This window comes from Papaver somniferum, chromosome 11 (assembly GCF_003573695.1).
Source record: "Papaver somniferum cultivar HN1 chromosome 11, ASM357369v1, whole genome shotgun sequence".
NCBI lineage: Eukaryota > Viridiplantae > Streptophyta > Magnoliopsida > Ranunculales > Papaveraceae > Papaver > Papaver somniferum.
This window is the reverse complement of record NC_039368.1, coordinates 73,109,290-73,129,842: the sequence shown is the minus strand read 5'-3', so window position 1 is coordinate 73,129,842 and position 20,553 is coordinate 73,109,290. Positions and strand designations below refer to the sequence as shown.

The 20,553-nt window shown below is 34.3% G+C and overlaps 1 protein-coding gene across 3 annotated transcripts; it reads left to right on the top strand.

The window, feature by feature from the left end:
- The first annotated feature begins 8,081 nt into the window (after positions 1 to 8,081).
- LOC113322878 (nuclear transcription factor Y subunit B-10-like) lies at positions 8,082 to 9,851 on the top strand. 3 transcript variants are annotated; one of them, XM_026571060.1, is made up of 4 exons: positions 8,082 to 8,475; positions 8,590 to 8,719; positions 8,829 to 8,912; positions 9,585 to 9,851. In XM_026571060.1, the coding sequence occupies exons 1-3, from the start codon at positions 8,237 to 8,239 to the stop codon at positions 8,910 to 8,912; spliced, it is 453 nt and encodes a 150-aa protein (XP_026426845.1). In that variant the 5' UTR covers positions 8,082 to 8,236; the 3' UTR covers positions 9,585 to 9,851. The 3 variants fall into 3 exon arrangements, with proteins under 3 accessions (XP_026426845.1, XP_026426846.1, XP_026426844.1); XM_026571061.1 differs by lacking the exon at positions 9,585 to 9,851 and adding an exon at positions 9,317 to 9,524; XM_026571059.1 differs by having other exon boundaries at positions 8,083 to 8,475; positions 9,556 to 9,851.
- Positions 9,852 to 20,553: the final 10,702 nt, after the last annotated feature.

Here is a 20,553-nt window from a genome sequence, read left to right as displayed (position 1 = left end):
ATTAGGAAAACCGAATTTTTCCATTCATTACATATTTTGAGAATATTTTCGGTTTTGGAAAAATTCCTTGGTGTCCAAATATCCTTGGTCTATAAATAAATAAGTTTATATTTCTAGCAAACTATCCTAAGAGCCAGGAAAACTTCATTTCTTGTTGTTTCTGGTGGAGCCGTCTATTCGGAGAGGAAAGTATCCTAATTAGGTGAAATCTCTTACGACCGCTCGTTTAAAGGCTTTAATGGGATCAAGAAGCTCTACGAGTACCGTTGGTGGGAAACTAGATAATTACAGTGTTATTAGTTTTCGATTGATTTATTGACTAACAGTTGTTGAAACTTTGATTGCACCTAGTTTTTTTATGATTGAGAATCTTCTCTTCTAATATAAGATTCACTCAAACTAGGTCAGAGCATCGACGAGATATTTAGAATTATTGTTAGATCTAAAGACATCTTGTGATAATCCATTGTTAACAGACTCCGTTTTGTGCGTGATTGATCACAAGAGATTCAAGTGGTGTTGTGCAGGTTATTGAAGATTAAAGAAGATTTGAAGACGAAGAATATTTCTTATTGGTTTTCGTATCTTGTGAATTGTGTGCACAAACCTTGATCGGATAGGATCCAACTAGAATTAGATTTATTCGATTGATTAGTTGCGTGAGATCGGCATTCTCTATATATCTCTTTGAGATCTATATTGATTGAGTGCAAATCTATACTTTACTATTTCGGTAGTTAAAGTCAGATTGATCTAACGATACAAAGAAGTTTATTAGATTAAACAGAAGATCCTTTGTCAACGACTCATCTAAAACTTGTAGCAAGACTGATTAGAGTGGTTACCAAACAGATTATTCATTTGCTGTTTGGAATACGTTCCAAAGGACTTGCTATTCACGTGCGTGACTCTAGAAATCGAAGGCGCAGGGATACTGAGGGAACTAAGTGGCTAGGGGTAGTATGCTTGGTCTTAACTATACAAAGTTGGTATTAGATTTCGCATAGAGGCTTAATTCTGATAGTATTCAAAACTAGACTAGGTCCCAGGATTTTTCTGCATTTGCGGTTTCCTCGTTAACAAAATCTTGTTGTGCCTTTTACTTTGATTTCCATATTATAATTGTTTATTATAATAAAGTAAAATACACATATACATTAACTCCACATTACTTGATAGTGTTCCTATAGAGTTTGGTTAATACTGAATCTATTATCAAGTAACACCCTTTCTTGTAGTATTGTCTCGATCTTGTATCCATAGTCAATCACACAAGTTATCTTGTTGTTGTATTGTCTTGTTCTCGTATCCATAGACAATCACACGAATTGTGAACTGAATTGTCGTATTGTCTCGACTCTGTCCATAAACGATCACATTCGGTAGAGGACTTATAGGTTGAAACAAAAAGATTGTGTTGTATTTGGGTACCCTTGTCTTTTCACCTTGACCCAACCAAGAACACACAGTATGAGATTCTAATGTTGCTTAAGGAGAAAACAAAACAAGTATTTTTATGTTGTGTTGGGAGAAAGCATTGGAAATTTATAGAGGGATTCATGCCTTTTGGAGATGTTTGTTCATCTCCAACAGACGCTTTCGAAAGGCATCCATTAATGGGTAGAGGCGCGTCTATTGAAAATTCTTGAAAACGAATTAAGTTTTGAATTTCAAAACCAGAAAAAATTTCTACGAGATACTCTCTCGCACTCTGCTAAGGGCGCTTCCCGCTAGACCCCTGCGACTGTCAGGTCGAACATATCCGGTGGGGCTGCCGCCCCCCGGACCCCACTTTCGTAGCGACAAACTTATATTGAAAATTTCCAACAAACTCTTAATATTACACTTGTTAATTCTCATTGGACAAGGCCAAAGAGATGTGTCTCTTCAAGTGGTACCTATTGTGCTATATATATTCTACTAAAATTGAGAAGAAACTACAATGTGAACTTCTTTTCTCTTTCTTCTCTTCCCGTTGAAATAGTCTTATTCTTCCTTCTTCTAATATTAAAGTTCTAAGAGAATTTACGGTTTTGCTAAACCAAAAATTCTAGACTTCATTGTATCCTGGAAGTGGTTTGTCGAACATATCCGGTGGGGATGCCGCTCCCCGGACTCCACTTTCGTAGCGGCAAAAATATGTTGAAAATTTCCAACAAACTCTTAATATTACACTTGTTAATTATCACTAGGTGCTGCGTCCGTGCGTTACACGGGATAAAATTAGTTTTCCCAGATGTCAACAGTTTTGATTCCCAGGAATAATAATCCATATTATAACACATCAATAAGAGCAACATAGCAGTCGAAAAGTATGCATCATGTGTATTGAATCAGTCTACACTGAACTAAATCAAAAGGAGAATATAATTACAACAAATGTATGTGGTGCACCTCTGGAGGCAGATCTATCTTTATCTTTCTGCTAAAACAAAAAAAAACCCAATACAGTTTAAGGTACCCTCAGCAACCCATCTCCCCTTGCTCTACGATGGGTTGTTTTTATTTAGGTGTAACAATCTCTTCTTCAAAACGATACATAACTTCAGGGTATAACAACTTAGCAGTGAGAATTAGTTTTCCTGCAGCTTAATCATTAGTTCTTCCCAAAAAGGATACATAAATTAGCAGTGATGTTTCCTGTAGTCTGATGAGCCTCCTTCTCCCATAAAAACATCCATGACTACGGATTTATAACTCACTATGTACTTTAGGTCTCACTACAACAATTTTTCCCCTCTTACTGCCATTATTCCAAAACAAAACTATAAGAATGTAAATAGGAAAATTTAGTAAAAAAACACCTTGTCCAGTCATCAGTGAAGCTTGCTTATCAAGTACTTTCTTTTACTTGTTTTGGCCTTCTAAAAATTTATTTCCCCGAATAGCTTTCCCAGTAGGTACACATTTCCAAGTCCGTGAGTTTTCTTATTAGTATCTATCCAATAAAATTTAATTTCCTGCCATATCTTTGATACGCAAAAAGCAAATGAATTTAATTGTTGCGATCATAATATCTACAATAGTTTCTAAATGTTACCCGAGATTGAAATACAATGTTCCCCATTCAGATGCATCTCGTGAAATAGAAGTTTCGTTTGTAGGAACATACGTGAACATAGAAAACACCCGTGCTTTCCTTGTAATATGCAGGACATATGCATTACCGAACGGTTTTCAAGATATATTTTGTTACTTGTATACTTTATGAAAATGACCCGGTGAGATAGAGTTTATGAGCTTATGCACATGTACTACATTGAATTGGTTTTCTTGAAATTATTTTACATGGAAAAGCCTGGACAACGAAAGAGTATGCTTCTCGCTTGGATCATCTAATGCTATAATAGACAATAGACAACCCTGAACTGAACTTGCTACAATTCTGCTCCATCATCCCCCGCTAAGAACATAAATCACAACTTATAAAACATCGAAGAGGAAACATCATCCAAGAAGAAAATGAAACAATTTTGTATCCCAAAAGATTATAAAACATCTACAATTTCGATAACACAATCGCACTTACACTAACGAAACTGAAAGTATAAATTCTTACTCACCCGTACTTCTCGCTCACTAAGAATTTGTTATTGTGTATTTTTTATTTAGCCAAATGAGCGCTAAATCCAACACCCCCCGCTGATACAATCAAAAAAGCAATCAATCTTAAAACATAAACACATTTCTCAAAGAATCCAAATAAAAGATAAGTGCAGCTTATAGAACTAACAATAGATTGGGATAAAAGTATATGTTTTCTCCGAACTAAATTTTCATTCAGTTAACTACATCATTCTATTTATCAAATAATTCTGAAAAAAGAGTTTATGTTTTTAAAAATACTTATGGAACTTAGAAAATTATGAAATTTGTATCAATATATCCTAGAGGAGTTTTTCATAAGATAAAAAAAGAATGAAATAAAAGTATATTATAGAATAATTATCATTAATGACTCATAAATTTTCGTTGTCTAATCAAATAAAATTTTCTTAACAAAGCATTGTTTCATTAGTTATACATTAACCCAATAATCTCCAAAGTATTAATAATCAATAAATACTCAGTAAAAATTATCTAAAGAGTTTGATGATATTTTATTACAATTTTCCAATCACAAATCCTATGCAAACTACTAATTAAAGCACCAAAACCGATCTCTATGCTTTTCCGCCATTAGCTCCTTGTGGTGCCATTACAAGATGAAAGTATATGTTTTCTTTGAACTAAATTTTCTTTCAGTTATCCACATCATTCTATTTATCAAATATACTTAGTTTCATGAGAAGACAACCTCATTCAAATTCAATTTAAACTATCCAGCTTAAAAGTAAATACATGAAAGGGGGAAAAAGAAAATCAGTCGCCTGTTTTGAAGAATAGCCAAAACTTCATATTATTTCATAAAAGATTTAAAAGACGAACTATTAGGGATCTTTTTTTTATTGGATGAACTATTATTTCATAAAAACTATTAGGGTTTCTCTCTCTCTCGATTGTAACGAATATGTACTTCGTACCTCATGGAATGGTTCGTTTGTGCGGATTTTCTCAGTACCTGGTAACAAATCAATTGAACAATGAGTCAATACCACTGAATCAGAAAAATACGATGAGAAAGAAAGATATGAAACGAGAACATGGAGAGAAAGCCGTCACAGAACGTTTTGGGTTTCTGAGGATTTTTTGGGATTTTCATATTAGTGCGAAGATAAAAAACCTAAAACCCGATTGATAACCCATAGAGTTTTTAACGCAACCCTAAAAGTGAAAATCTTCCCTGTAAAATAAAAGAAAACAAATCAAATATCATGAATGATCATAAAATCTTGACAAAGAAATAGGGAAATAGAAAATAGGGTTAATATTTTGTAGAAAAGATCACACTTTCTTCAGTTAGAATCGAGGTTCAATGAAAATTGACAATCTTCTCTAAAGAACAAAAGAATACAAATCAATAATATAAACAATATGAACAGACTTGAAGAAGAAGTCGAAAGAAAGAAAAAGAGAGCAAAAGAGGAAACCCAAGAATATAAATCAGGGTGTTGTACGAAGGATTTTTTTTCTACTGCATACTTTTATACACGTAAGTTTTGGACGAAATATTCCACGTAGCAAAATAAGTTCGGTGGTGTTACCGGATGAAATATTGGTGGTGTGAAAAACAATAGATTCCTATTGGTTTAAATATTTATTGGTGGGGCTAGAAGCTCTAAGAAGAGAGCTTTGTTCAACTTTTAACTACAACAGAGGAAAATCACCTGAAATCATATTATTAATTGGACAAGGCCAAAGAGATGTGTCTCTTCAAGTGGTACCTATTGTGCTATATATAATCTACTGAAATTGATAAAAAACTACAATGTGAACTTCTTTTATCTTTCTTCTCTTCCTGTTGAAATAGTCCTATTCTTCCTTCTTCCAATATAAAAGTTCTAAGAGAATTTACGGTTTTGCTAAACCACAAATTCTAGACTTCATTGTATCTTGGAAGTGGTTTGCTAAACCATAAATTCTAGACTTCATTGTATCCTTTATAAACTCTCTAACAGTGGGGAAAATATCACTTTGAGGAAAGCGATTATGCGTGTCAAATTCGTTTTATTTCAGAATCTCAAGTATAATTTCTAACAATCCTAAAGTGATATAATAAAGAAAGTTTCTGAATCAATATCTTACAAACAGATGAATCAAGATGTCTTTAAGTTAGGCAAATTTGACGGAGCAAACTCCGTTCACTGGAAGGATAAGATCGTTTTCCTTTTTATTGTTTCGAATTTAGGGTACGTTCTTGATCCGAAATTGTAGCATTTTCCAGAACCAAGTGACAAATACTAGGAGAAGATAATTACAGACAAACAGAAACGACAAGAAGTTGGACTCATATACGAGGGACATATTCTAAAGACACTATCCGATCGTAGCTACGACCTTTTTACTCCAAGGGAAACCAAGGACGCTGATCATGTACGACCGTCTATCAGTTTTCTCTGTCAAAGTCAATGTAAATAAAGTGGATTAAAATAAGGTTTTGGTCAAATGCACCAAGGTGCACGGCCGTGGATTAAACTTAGGTTTTGTTCAAATGCACGAAGATGAGGTCATAACAGCAAAGCAGTCCAGAATACACACAAAAGCATCCGAAAAACTATGTAAATACAGATAAGAAAGAGAAAAGCTTGATTTTGTAGATGGGAAAAATATCGTTTGGTCCTTTTTTAGGTGGTCCCATGTCTATTTAGTCCTTTGGGAAAACGCCTTTACTGTTTGGTCCATAATAATTTAAAAATATAAAACAGACAAAATTATCCTTTCATGTTAATTTGTATTTATTTTCTTGTAGCAGTTCATTCTTAAAATGAACTCCTGTTAATTTTTACTTATTTTTCAGAAAACATATAAACCAGAGTTCATTCCGTAAATGAACTCTATATAAAAACCTAAAAAACCCAGAGTTCATTCCATAAATGAACTCCATATAAAAACCTAAAAAGAACAGAGTTCATTCCATAAATGAACTCCATATAAAAACCTAAAAAAAACAGAGTTCATTCTAGAAATGAACTCCATATAAAAACCTAAAAAAACCAGAGTTCATTCTAGAAATGAACTCCATATAAAGACCTAAAAAAACAGAGTTCATTCCAGAAATGAACTCCATATAAAGACCTAAAAAAGCAGAGTTCATTCCAGAAATGAACTCCATATAAAAACCTAAAAAAACAGAGTTCATTCCAGAAATGAACTCCATATAAATACCTAAAAAAACAGATCTCATTCCAGAAATGAACTCCATATAAAAACCTAAACACACAAATCTTCATCTTCTTCATCATCTTCATCGATTTTATCTTAAGCAGCAGCAACAACAAAACACATAAATCTTCATCTTCAAACAACGACAACATATTTTTAGCGTTTGACGAGTTCATCTTCAACATCAACATATTTCTAGGGTTCATCTTCAACAACAAACACCAGTAGAGAATCATATTTGACGAGTTCATCTTCAACAACACACAAGTTCATCGTCGTCTGCATCAGCAGATTTGAGTTCGTCATCTTCAAACGTCGTCTTCATCTTCAACAACAAACAAACACGAGTTCAGATCTAAAAAATCTTCAAAAAAACGTCATCTTCATCTTCAACAACAACGAGTTCATCTTCAACATCTTTAAAAGATGCAGCAGCAGATCAAATCTTCAAAAAAATTGTTTACATCTTCAAGCAGTAGCAGGAAGAAAATAAAAAGAAAAAGAGAGAGAAATTCTAGATCTGAAAATATAGGAGATAAAAAGTAAATCCGATAATGATTTCTTCTCTCTTACTTTTTGACTATATATATGGTCCTAATCTAAAAGGGTATTTCTGCCACTACAAGATGACAATTACATCATCCATGACATCACCCTAGGACCAAACCATAATTTCTAGGACCAAATTATAATATATTCTTCCAAAAAGGACCAAACAGACAGTTGACTGAGTCAACTGGACCAAACTCTCTCTAATATATTATTTCTAGGCGGCGAGTTATAACCCCAAAGGTATCACTATCCATCCACAAAAAACCCGTCAAAACAAAAGTAACACAAAAACCCCAAAAAACAAAATTTTGATGAAACCTCATAGAATTTGACGAAACCAATTTTTGGTTTCATCATAAAATTTGATGAAACCAATTTTGAAATTTGGGGTTTTGTATCAATTTTTTAAAATTTGGGATTTTTGTATCAATTTAATTTAAGATGGAGTTTTAATGAATCCCAACATTTGAGTAGAGTTTTTCTACCACAAGTTTGGTCACCTTGGATTTTTATGACTAGTTTTGTATTTTTAGGACCATATGATATTTCCTACTTTATAGATTCAAGGGTTAGGAAAGTTAGGTCGCCTATTGAACGGTTTAGATAATAATTTCTGAAACATTTTTCTGGAACGTCGGATTCATAAAACAGTTTGATCAATACAAACCACACACAAAAAAAATAAAAAAGTTCTTACTTTTCCTTTCTTTCAGGTAAAATCAGTTAATTTCGTTACACTTGTTTTTTTCCCTTTTTTGGGTCATTCTCTGTGTAGAGTTAATTTTGATTGGGTAATGGAGGAATCATTAGGGTATAGGTATATGTACAAATTGAAATTAGGGTTTTTAGGTCCATTTGTTTTCTTCTTTTTATTCTTTTTCTGCAACGTTTTATTTGTCATTATATTAGGGTTTAAGAAAGCATGGCAGAAGCACCGACAAGTTCAGGAGGAGGAGGCGGTGGAGGTGGTGGAAGTCATGAAAGTGGAGGAGAACAGAGTCCTAGATCATCAAACGTTAGAGAACAAGATAGGTACTTGCCGATTGCGAACATCAGTCGGATCATGAAGAAAGCACTTCCTGCTAATGGTAAAATCGCTAAGGATTCTAAGGAAACTGTTCAGGAATGTGTTTCTGAGTTCATCAGTTTCATCACTAGCGAGTATGTCATAAGCAGTCCATTTTTTTGGTTTTTCTTCTTGGTTTCAATTAGTAATTAGGAAAATTTTGTTTTTTGCTCTAATTTTTTCGAATATGTATGTATGTATGCGGTTAGGGCAAGTGATAAATGCCAGAAAGAGAAGAGGAAGACAATTAATGGGGATGATTTGTTATGGGCAATGGCAACTTTAGGTTTTGAAGATTATATTGATCCATTAAAGGTGTATTTAAGTCGGTATAGGGAGGTAGATTTTGACTCACTTCCTTTTAAGCCTTTAATTTAGAACATAGAATTGTACTTTTTTTGGCTTAATTATGGGTTTCCGTATGTGTGCCGATTGCAAAATTGTACAGGGTGACACGAAAGGTTCGGCAAAGGGTGGAGATGGTTCTGCGAAGAAAGATGGTGCAGGAGTTCAACATGGACATATTTTCTAGGTAGGTTATAATCATTTAGACATTGTACCCATGTAATTGACATGTTGAACATCTTGGAATTGTACCTAAGCACAAAGGCTTTGCTTAGAAAAACAATACGCCGCCATGAATTTTGGTCTCAGATTTAAATGATGTGTTTCTTCCATGTTAATTCTCAACATTTAGATCATATTTAAAAAACTAATGAAAAGTTGATCGAGGCAGTGATTTTTGTGGCTAGTTCGAAACTTAATGGTTTTCTAGCGTGTATTGCAGAACCCACAACTTACTGTCTATTTAGCACTTAGCCTTCACAAGAGTAGGGACAAAACCATAGCCAGCTGTTCTACCCCACTTCGGCTCCTTTTTACACAACACCTAAGGTCTCAACAGGATGGACTTGACCTCCTGACAACTGAATGCAGGTGTGCTCAGATGGTGCTGCTAACTAGCCAACGACTGCCCTGCACCTGCAGGAGCAGGATTTGTGTGTACAAACTTTCCAGGAATGGTAGTTTAAGCTGTAGCAGATCCATTGGGCACACAACTGCCGCAACAGCTGAAACTTGGGCATTATTACTTGCTAGCAGAGTTGTTATACAACCAATTGGATTCATGTGTGCTTTGAATCAAATTTCTAGACTCTTATACATTTCATGAACAGGTTACATGATTTACCTTGGTACTTATTAGGCATGATCTCTGAAGCAAAGGAGCTGCTCGCAAACATTCCACATTCAACTCTGTACAAAGTTTACCGAGAGGCAAATCAGGTGGCTGACTCTCTTGCCCGCTCTCAACACTCAGCAATTTAGTACACCATTATCCACTGAATGTTGGCTGTTATCATGTCAGTATTTCTGCTAAGGCTGTAATCAGTGACCTTAATGGAACATCTTATCCTCATGTAATGAAGAACTTGCTTATTTGGTCCCAGAATAAAATAATTTTTTTTCATCAGTCTTAAGGCGTCTTCACTTTATTCAAGCCAGGAGTTATTTAAGTTTTGAACTATTGTCATGAAATTTTCTCAAACTTCGACTAGTTATTTGTTGGTCACCTATGAAGTGAATGCTGAAATTGTTTAAGTGGTTTGGTCCTCTTAACAAGTTCAGAGGAGAAAGTTGGATTACAGTTATTTTACCAATGTGCTCAGTCATATAAAACTCTGTAGTTCTAGATGCCCCTTAAGGCTGAGAGCAGAAGCTCAAAGGGCTTCATATTTTCCTCTTCAAAAGAAAAACAATGAAAACTGTCCAGAAAATTAGGGAAGTCGATTGCAAAATCTACATGTCCAGAAAATCGTCTCCAGGTTCTGGAAGTCTCATTGTAAAATTTACTTTTTTATTTTTGATAAAGAAAAGGGCAAAATATATTAATCAAAAGAGGTTACTAAAACTGTGACAAAAGAAACACTGGCATTAGCTAACAACATCCCAATTTCAGAGTTAAGGGAATGTCACTCCAATTATTCAAAGTAGTGTTGATAAAAATAATTAGTTGAGTATGATTTCTCGATAATTTCTTTATTCTTTTTCTACTCTTTTTCCTACCCCATTAATATAGTTTTGAAGTAAGACCACACCTTGAAAGAGTACTCACAATGCAGAAAAAAAATAATTGTTAGTCCCAATATGGTTTGTGCACAGCGAACAATTTTGGGAGATTGTTTTTTTCCAGCTTTATACAAAAAATTCATAGTAGAAGCACCACTGTAAGTGAATGTCCAAACTAGAAACACATTTTTAAAGGGACTTCAGGGTTTCATAATTGTTTATGAGGATTGTAAAATATACATGTCCCAACTCCGATGACAATTATTCGGCTTTCAAGGAACCGCAGTCGGATATTAGGAAAAAGCATATAAAAGGAAGATATTGGGATAAGAATAATTGTCCATGCACTACATATCATATGGGCGGAGCCAAGGGTTAACTAACTCTGGCTCTAGTCGACCTAAAATCATTAGAACTCCAAAAACGCCCTTATTTTTATCATGTATTTTGATTTTGAACTTAGTTTACATAATTTTTATGTTTAATCCATTAATGTCCACACTTTATATACTTTTTTTTAGCGCCCCTCATTTTCAATTTTCGACTCCGCCACAATGATCTCATGAAAGCGGAACAAAAGCCATTGTTTCTTGGCTAAAACTAAACTTTCGAACACCACTATTTTTGTAAAAAACTTCCGAATCACTTTTTGTAACCTGGCTAATTTTGGGCTATGCCTTTTGTTTGTGGCCTATCATTTTCTTCATCCACCTAAATGAGAAGGATAAGGGGTGTCTGGAAGGGGTGAAAGTACTAAGTTATCCTCATTATTAAATTTTATATTCTTTTCTCTTAAATACTTTTCTATCAAACAATTCCTCTTAATTAGGTTTTTTATTGATTCATATTTCATACATCCAAAATTGAAAATTTTCAAAACCTTGGGTTTTCAGGATTTACCCAGAATCGACTGATCTAAATATTCGGTTGATATGCACATATACATCAGCCGATTATCCTTGATGTTCTTCGTGGTTGAAGAAAATCAACCCAGAATCGGTTGATGTTAACATTCATATAGACTGCAACTGGTAAAAGAATATTCCCAATTTTTTTTCTCATGTTTTATAGGATATAAACGACCAATATAAACCTCTATATACCCCGATTGTTGCAATATGTTTATAGAAACATCGACATCCACCGATTATTACAATCAACATATATATAAATAAATATCACAATCTTCTTTTAGAAGCATTCATATTTGTTGATTGTTGATTGTTGCAATCGGCATATATATATATAAATAAATATCTACTGATTCTAAGCGTTCTTCGTGAATGAGAAACATCAACCGAGAATCGGCCTACGCCGCCGATTCTAGTTTTATGTCCTTAAAAAATAAAAATTCAAGTTTCTTCATGTTTCGATGATTAATGAACACTAGTTTATACATCTTGTTAGAGCATTGCTCGGTTGAACTCGCAAGCATCTATCTCAAGCTTGTTTGTCAAAATTATATGTCTTCTAGTCTACTTATAGCTAAAGTCTCGGACTAGGATAGTTAAGTGTAATTGAGATCGAGACTCCACCGTGATCATCATATGAAGACGAAGAACTACCCAAGGAACCAGTGGAACTTCATCGACTAAAAGGTATGTGGAGACTTGAAATTATCTATCACTCAAAAGTCTATCTACTCTATCTCCTACTCTTGAGACAAATAAGTATATAGATTTCAATTATACACATTTGCTATTTCGAGCCGAGTTTAACTTGCATATCTATTTCTAGAAATATGTGTTGGTAAGCTTTTGCTTTAGCCAAGTTCATTTTTACTCGTGACGAAAGTCATGTTGACATTTTAATATCTTGAAAATCGCTTTGATGAAAAATAGTTTGTGAATAACAACTATATAACATCCACTAAGAATGTTTCAATGATTGAAGTGTAGATTTGAGATTATGTAACCATCTTTGGATATAAGCATATATAGTGTGTTCGCACATTAGTGTATAAATCCATGAACCGGGAACCAAGTGTATGTATATGTGTGTGTACGAAATTGTTGAAGGAGACAGGTTAAGTATGCGTACCCGTACGCATACTGGCGGAAGTTCACGTCCGTGAATATATACTGAGTTTGGGATTGACAAACACTTAACCAGTTACCTTAAGTACGCGTACCCGTACGCATACTGACGGAAGTTTTCTACCCGAGAATTTCTGCTGAGGTTGGAAACCAAAACCAACTCAAATCCGATTGTTAGGTACGCATACCCGTACGCATACTTAAGCTGGTTTCGGTCAGTTCATGAACTTAAACATTTAAGTTATAAGGAATCCAATCTTTGTAAACCGTGGCTATAATGTTCATGAATCGATTCAAGTGAATCAAACCGATTTTGTTTCAATTGTGTCTTCAAAAGATCTAAGCAATTGAACAACTCTTTAACTAGTTCATTTGAGTCACTTGAACTAGTTGTGGTAAAGAAGAATATGGTTGATATGAAAGTGCTCATATGGATAACCATTTGGTTAACTGTTGTGAACCAAGTGTACACGTTTAGGTACGGTTACTCAAACCTAAATAAAATACATTTCATTTGTGTATAACAAGCTAAGATTCGATCTAATGGTTGAAAGATATTAGCTTGAATCTAATCAGGTTTTCATCTAATGGTGGATATTGAATGCTTTGTTACTAAGCTAACATTTATTGCAAACCCTAATTTGAAAACTATATAAAGGAGAACTCTAGCAACTGGGAAAACTGATCCCCCCACCTCCTGTGTGATACTAGTTGTGTTAGCTAGAGTCGATTCTCCTTTAACCTTAGGTTTCTTCTCGAGCCCCTGTAGGTTAACGACTTAAAGACTTCATTGGATTGTGAAGCCAGACCAGACTACTTTTCTTGTAGTTGTGTGATCTGATCTTGTTGTATCTATCGTATGAGTACAATCTTAAGATTGGCTTGAGATTGATATCTCCGATAGGCAAGATAGAAAAGAAGTCACAAACATCTTCGTCTCATCATTTGTGATTCCGCAATATCTTATTTCGCTAGTAGATTGAGATTATTGTGAGGTGATCGATAATTCTAGGTTGTTCTTCGGGAATGGTTCTTGTTCACCTTGATTTATCAAAAGACGAAACAAAACTCGTAGGTATTTCTGTGGGAGACAGATTTATCTATATCGTAGACTTTTCTGTGTGATACAGATTTGTTTATTAAAGTCTTCGACTTTGGGTCGTAGCAACTCTTAGTTGTGGGTGAGATCAGCTAAGGAAATCAAGTGCGTAGTATCCTGCTAGGATCAGAGACGTAAGGAGCGCAACTGTACCTTGGATCATGTGAGATTGATTTGGATTCAACTACAGTCCAGATCGAAGTTAGTTTGTAGTAGGCTAGTGTCTGTAGCGGCTTAATACAGTGTGTGTTCAATCTGGACTAGGTCCCGGAGTTTTTCTGCATTTGCGGTTTACTCATTAACAAAACTTCTGGTGTCTGTGTTATTTATTTTCCGCATTATATTTTGTTATATAATAGAAATATCACAGGTTGTGTGTTGTATCGATCAATTGTGAAATCCAACCTTTGGTTGTTGATTGAAATTGATTGATCCTTGGATATTGGTCTTTGGTACCATCCAAGTTATTTCTCTTGTATTCAATTAGACTCGTAGATTTCTGTTTGCTTGAGTAAGGATTGAATCGAGAAATTAAGATATTAACTCTTTGATATATCTTTATTAAGATTGAGTCTAACTGTCTAGTTGATTCTCTTGAAAGTATATTGGAGTTAGTCCATACAGATTGCTAATCGAAATAGTGGGTGAGGTTGTTAGACCCCCGCTTTTTCACATCTAATAAGATTTTTTACTACTAAACAACCTAACTAACCCTAATTAATGGAGGGTGAACTATCCATAAACGAAAATGTTTGGATAAAGGGTTTTTGAGTTTACTTCATAATGACATGTTTCTGTCTTCTTGTGTTAGTCCCCAAATAAATAACATAAGCCTAAAATTAGCCAAGTTTTGGAACCAACTAGGTAAGTACAGTTTAGCACTTACATGATAGTCTTTTGAAGGAAAAACAAATTTCATTAATTTGTTTTGCAGGTTTTACATATAAATTGAGAATATCGATGAAGAAATTATAGCAAAATGTACAAATACTGATAAGATCTTCCAGAAGAACATATAAAAAACATTAAAAGTACAAAATACATATATATTTCCAAGAGGATATCGATTTTAACCTGATGGTTTCTAACTTCATGTTCTTTGAATCTTTGATTTAGATTATTTGATCTTCAAATTTTGAATGTCCTTTGAAAAGGAGTAACATGCCCTGAACATCATAACCATCATCAACATCAGTAGCCATGGATCCTGCACAGAAATATTTGGATCTACATCACGCTGGAGAAAATCATCCTCAATGATATACATTTGAACAAATCGCCACGAAGGCTATTGAAATTTGCAAAAAAAGAACATAATTGGAGATCATAATGGCAATAACAAGCCATTAGACTATTACAAGAAAAAGAAAAAACGAAAAAGGGAGTCAAACCCTAAATTACACAGCAATTAAGTTTTACTTAGTTATTAGATCCTAGGGTCGTCTTTTACATGGGGATAAATGGGACACCGCCCTAGTCCCATTAATTAGAGGGGACAAAATAAAATACTACATATGTACGTACATCTAGGTTAGTTAGTTAAGTCATTAGGTATTTTAATTAAGAGTTCGGCGGGAAGAACTAGAGATTAAAGGGGAAGAATAACTCGTGATTTTCGCGAAAATCTCTGTCAAGGAATAAACTTCCTCTGAGTAATGAGTTTCAAGTTTTTTTTTTCCAGGGCATAAATATTCTGGTCTTCTTAGATGGCTCTCCTTAAGAATCTTAAAATCTACTCACTATCTTACAGGGCATTACAGGGTTACCAGTTAACCTTGCCAAAAGTTTAGTTTTAAGCATTGGTACTGATGTGGATAAAATTATGAATTGCAGAAAAGAAGATCTACCTCTAAAGTACTTAGGACTTCCAGTTGGTGCTACCAGTAGAAGCAACTCAATATGTGATGATGTCATAGAAAAATTACAGAAGAAGCTAGATCCATGGAAAAGAAGATTTTTTACTAAAGCAGGTAGAGTTCTTTTGATCAAAACAACTCTTTCAAGCTACAAATATACTTCATGTCTCTTTTCCAATGCCTTACAAAGTGGAAAAAGAAGCTGAACCATGTTATGAGAGATTTTTTTTTGGGTTCCACTTCAGACAAGAAAAAATTATTTGGGTTGCATGGAACAGGGTGTGTGGACCTAAGAAATCTGGAAAATTGGTTATTAGGAATCTTGGACTTACCAATAAAGCTTTACTAGCTAAGTGGACTTGGAGATATTACGTAAAAAAGAACCATCTATGAAGGAAGATCATTCAAATCAAAATGTAGGGAAAAACAACTGACTTAATGGTTAAAGACTCTAGCATACCTCAAGGTAGAGGTATCTGGAAAGGAATTCAATAACAAAAGATTATGGCGGAAGACATGTCATCACTTGAAGTTAGAAATGGAAAACAAATACATTTTTGGTGGGATAAATGGAAAAACAATCAATCACTGAAGTACAGATTTCCTCAAATCTATATAATTTCAACTCAGAAGAATGAAAGTTTAAATGATATGGTGGAATACAACTCATGGAACATATGAAATTAAGAAGAAATCTTCATCAGTCAGAGATGCAAGAAATGTTACATCTCTCTGAATGGTTAGGATCTCCTCCAACCCTTACTGCTCAAGAAGATGAGTTAGAATGCAACATGCCTGGAGATTTCACTGCCAAAAACTGCTATAATTTTCTTATGGAGCATGAGTCATTTCATGCACCTATTACACCCTATCAATGCATCTGGGTTTATTATGTTCCCCCAAAATGTCATATTTTCTTAGGGATGGTAGCTCAAAATGCAATCCCTACTACAAACAACCTTGTTAGAAGAGGATGTAATATTCAGAATGTTAACTGCTCACTCTGCAATCAAGCTCCAGAAATAATCTTTCATTTACTACTCCACTGCAGTTACCCCCATAGAATTTGGAACTACTTTCTAGGAGGGTACAATGTTAGATGGGTTCAAGCAAGATCTATAGAGGCCCAATTTCATGCATGAAAATCAGAAGGGGGAGAAATAGAGCAAGGAAAATATGGCCTATCCTAATAATTTCTATTGTCAGATCAATATGGGAAGAATAAAACAGAAGGGTAATGACTAACAAGAATCCTAGAATAGAAGAAGTGGTCATAAATGAAGTTAAGGCTTTGATTTTTCCAATGGGGCAGTGCAAAAAAATGGTTTTAGGGAAACTCTTTTAGAGATATGGGCACTCACTAGAAGGTGTTAGTGAATAACACGTAAACTTTGTATTCAAAGATAAGGGCCTTTTGGTATTATTACATTTTCCTTTTTTATACAATTTCAAACTTTTTCCTAGTTTTGTTAAGTAGTTGATGTTAACTTTTACAAATCTAATCAGACGCAATTGAAGTATATTTCGATAAACCCTCGAAAGTTTGTTGTCATTGTTGAAAATTCAGAAATTTTGAATTTCAATTGGTTCTTTAATGGATAACTTTTGGACATGGTCATATATTTTCTCGAGAAATCTTAAAACAAAAAAGGTGTAGATATGTCTCTTCGCTCTATATTCTCTTTAAAATTGCTGAATTTGGAATTGTGTTTTGATATATATATATATATATAAGTGTATTTCTAAGGATGTTTAGCTGCTCACTAAATCACTAATTGCAAGTAGATAGTTGTTTAAATTGTGAACGTACAGAGTTTTGTCAAAATGGATCCCAAGTAAGTCCGGTAGTAAGAAAAGGAAGGACAACAAGAGATAAAATGACTTATTAACTTTGTTACTGACGAAAGGAATGATGAACAAGAAAATGAAACTGAAGGTTGTCCCGCTGAAGGTAACTTTTCCATTAAATTTAATACGTCCACCATCCCTAAATAGATGCTTATTCATTTTTTTATTTTATTTTGTCCCATTGATGACCTATATGTTTGCGGGTCAAAACAACTCGCTGGTTTTCTGGTAAAAAGTGATGGAGGAGGCAAGTGCTAGATGAAGCAAATCGTCTGAACCTTTAAACAAATTACTGCATGGTAGTACTTTGAGTTCGAGAGACTAATCTGTAGAACCCTGGCCTAAACTAACACAATGGACGTTCCAAGTTCAATTTGGTCACAAGAGGAGGAGAATGGTCGGTCTATAGGGAGGGAAGCTGAGAATGTGTGGAGATCAATGGAAATTGATCAGTTGATGATGTAATGTGTTGAACTACTTTGAAGATGATTTTCCTGTGTAAACGAGAGAACTTCTCTATAAGTGTTTGATAATTGACTGCCGTATGTTTTCTTACATTGAGTCTTGTTAGTCTTATCAAATCATAGGTTGAGAAACCTATTTATTTCAACATATCGATCTCCTGTAAGTGGTGACAGTTGAAGGAAGTGGAAGAATCGGGAAGTGGGAGAACGTGCAAAAACCACTTCCATTATTCGTGGAAGAATTGGTTGATCGACCATCCAGTATTCCATTTACTCCTTCAACTTCCAGCACGACTTACCACATTTGTCATCGTGGATATGTTGCATATCGCACGTGCTGTAGGCCACCATACCAAAACTTTAGTGATATCCCTATAATAGATTGAGCATTCTTCAACCAATATAATCACAATTACACAAATTGTATAATTCCTACCCCAAACAATTTACATGAACCAGGAGAAATAATTGGCTATACTACTTTAATATGGGTAATATGGTCATTTAAAACGGATTCCAAATACCCCTACATGAAACTTCAACTATTGGCGCCACATGAAACAAAAACAACCCTTGAAACAAGAGACGATGCCAATTATAAAGATACTCTCTTTGTAGGAGACACTTCAACACCAAAAGACACTTGAAAAACCAATAATTAACTCAAAACAATAATCCCATTATCGCCACCACCCATCTCATTTTGATTTACTCCTCGATCAATTCACATATCTGGATGTCGTTTCTCAATTAGTTATGGCATCTTCCAGTTCCAGTTTTAGTGATGAGATGATAATTGATGAGTGACGGTCGGTTCATAAAATCGAACGAGATTTGTATAGACGACTAGCGGTGGACATGCGTATGTGTAGCCGTCATGGCTCTGCGGTGCTTCATGGAAGAGCTTGGATATTCTAATTTCATCTTTATGTTGCTGTCGTGTGATATCCTTAATCATCCTTCGACGAAGCAAAATTGTTAGCACATTATATAGTCACAAGGATTCCACCTCCTTCTCTAATTGATATGCCGATAACGTTGAGATTGATACACGCCGTCAGATTTCGGAAGTATATACCTATGAATAATATGTTAATTTATATTGAAATTAAAAAAAAAGTAAAAGATCTTTGTGGTGCTTTGTTTGAAGATATCTTCAGAGAAGAAATGTCGGGGAACAATACTAGATAGTCAGAGAATATTTGATAAAATTGGCGGCTCTTCTTCTTGGGTGCCTACAGTTGAGGAACCACAAGTAGTACGAGTTAGTAGTACTCGACCAAGTGAACGAACTATGATCATTACATTCTCTACAAAAGGTCAAGTTCGAGAGTATCAGGTAAGAATAATTATTACATCCTACATTGAGTTTATTCAACTATTTTGGTAACAATTGATTTACTTTTCTTGAAATTACTACTACAAGATACATGGGAACTGCATGTAAAGAATCGATATTCAGGAAATAAAACCACCAGGAAGACAATCAATGTTCGTTAAGATACTTTTCAATAAATCTGAAACAATTGATGAAATCCTTAGCGGCAAAGAGAACGTTTGGATTTTAATCAATGGAATTCATGTGAAAGCAAGGATATATGAAGTGAGGGAAGGAAATCAATAATGATCGATGATTATACAATCAATCCTTCATGGATGCATAAGAATCAACTATCATCAGTTTTCTTCTTGTTGAATGTCGTGTGTTTTTCTTACAGTAATTTGTAAATCTTGTTTTTGTTAGTTGATGTGCAGTACCTATACCAAAAAAATTTAGGGGAATAAATCATTTTTAATGTAAGTTTCTAATTTCGTTCTATATGATTTATACGGAGTATAATTTTCGAACTGCAATTTTTATTGGAAAGATTTTGTAAGACTTTCTTATCTAAAGACAAATAAATCTCCCACGTTGAACGGAGAGAAACGCTCGCTTTTGATTGGCCGAAATAAGCACTTGTGTCTTTTGTGAAACGAGAGTTTTGGTGCGGACACTTGATGATGTATGATTGAGATAAAAATTACAACTCAAAAGGAAAATTTACCATGTTTGGAATTTTATGGAAGTCCAAATTCAATTAATGAAGTCGAGTACCTACCGTATTATGACTCTTTTTTTCCAAATTAGTACAAAAAAGAAAACAAACAACAAAAAAAAAAACAGATTTCACACATAGTTTCTGTGAAAATAAAAGGAAAAAATAAATAAAATCCGCACATATTTTTAGTTTTCTTTTCATGTGGATTTAAAGGGGATACTTTTCAGGGAAAATTAATTTCAAATTTTATGTGAGAAAAAGTAGGATTTTATTTTATTTAAAACTAATTTAATTCGTGTTAATGGATAAAGAGGGGTCACATACATCGTAGCCATGGGAATCAAAAATGCATAGCCACGAGGTGGGTCAAAGCCCCGCACCACCAAATTAAAAATATGGTTAAAAGAAAAAAAAATATGAACGACGCGGGCGCAAATATATTATTCCCTTCATTTCTGTAAAAAAGTTACTTTCACTTTTTCATTTTAGCCTAAAAAGTAGGGCAAATTGAGAAGGTGATAATACCTCTTGTCCAAAGGTTTTCCCTATTTGCCGTCCGCACTTTTCCAATTTGCCACTCACATATATTTCCTCCCCCATTTATCGTATTTACCACCCATTAAATTTTAAAATATCCTAAATAATACCTATTGACTTTTTGTTTATACCCAATAATAAAATCACCCTAAACTTAACCAAAAAAAAAACCATAAGTTATAAATTGTCTTATTCTTTTCAATCGTCTCTACCCATCAACCACCTTC

What these genes read in the sequence shown, in the direction of transcription:
- LOC113322878 (XM_026571060.1), top strand. Translation starts at nt 8,237, where the DNA reads ATGGCAGAAGCACCGACAAGTTCAGGAGGAGGAGGCGGTGGAGGTGGT. An exon ending in ATCAGTTTCATCACTAGCGA is followed by an intron (nt 8,476 to 8,589) that starts GTATGTCATAAG and finishes GTATGCGGTTAG; the next exon opens with GGCAAGTGATAAATGCCAGA. An exon ending in ATTTAAGTCGGTATAGGGAG is followed by an intron (nt 8,720 to 8,828) that starts GTAGATTTTGAC and finishes AAAATTGTACAG; the next exon opens with GGTGACACGAAAGGTTCGGC.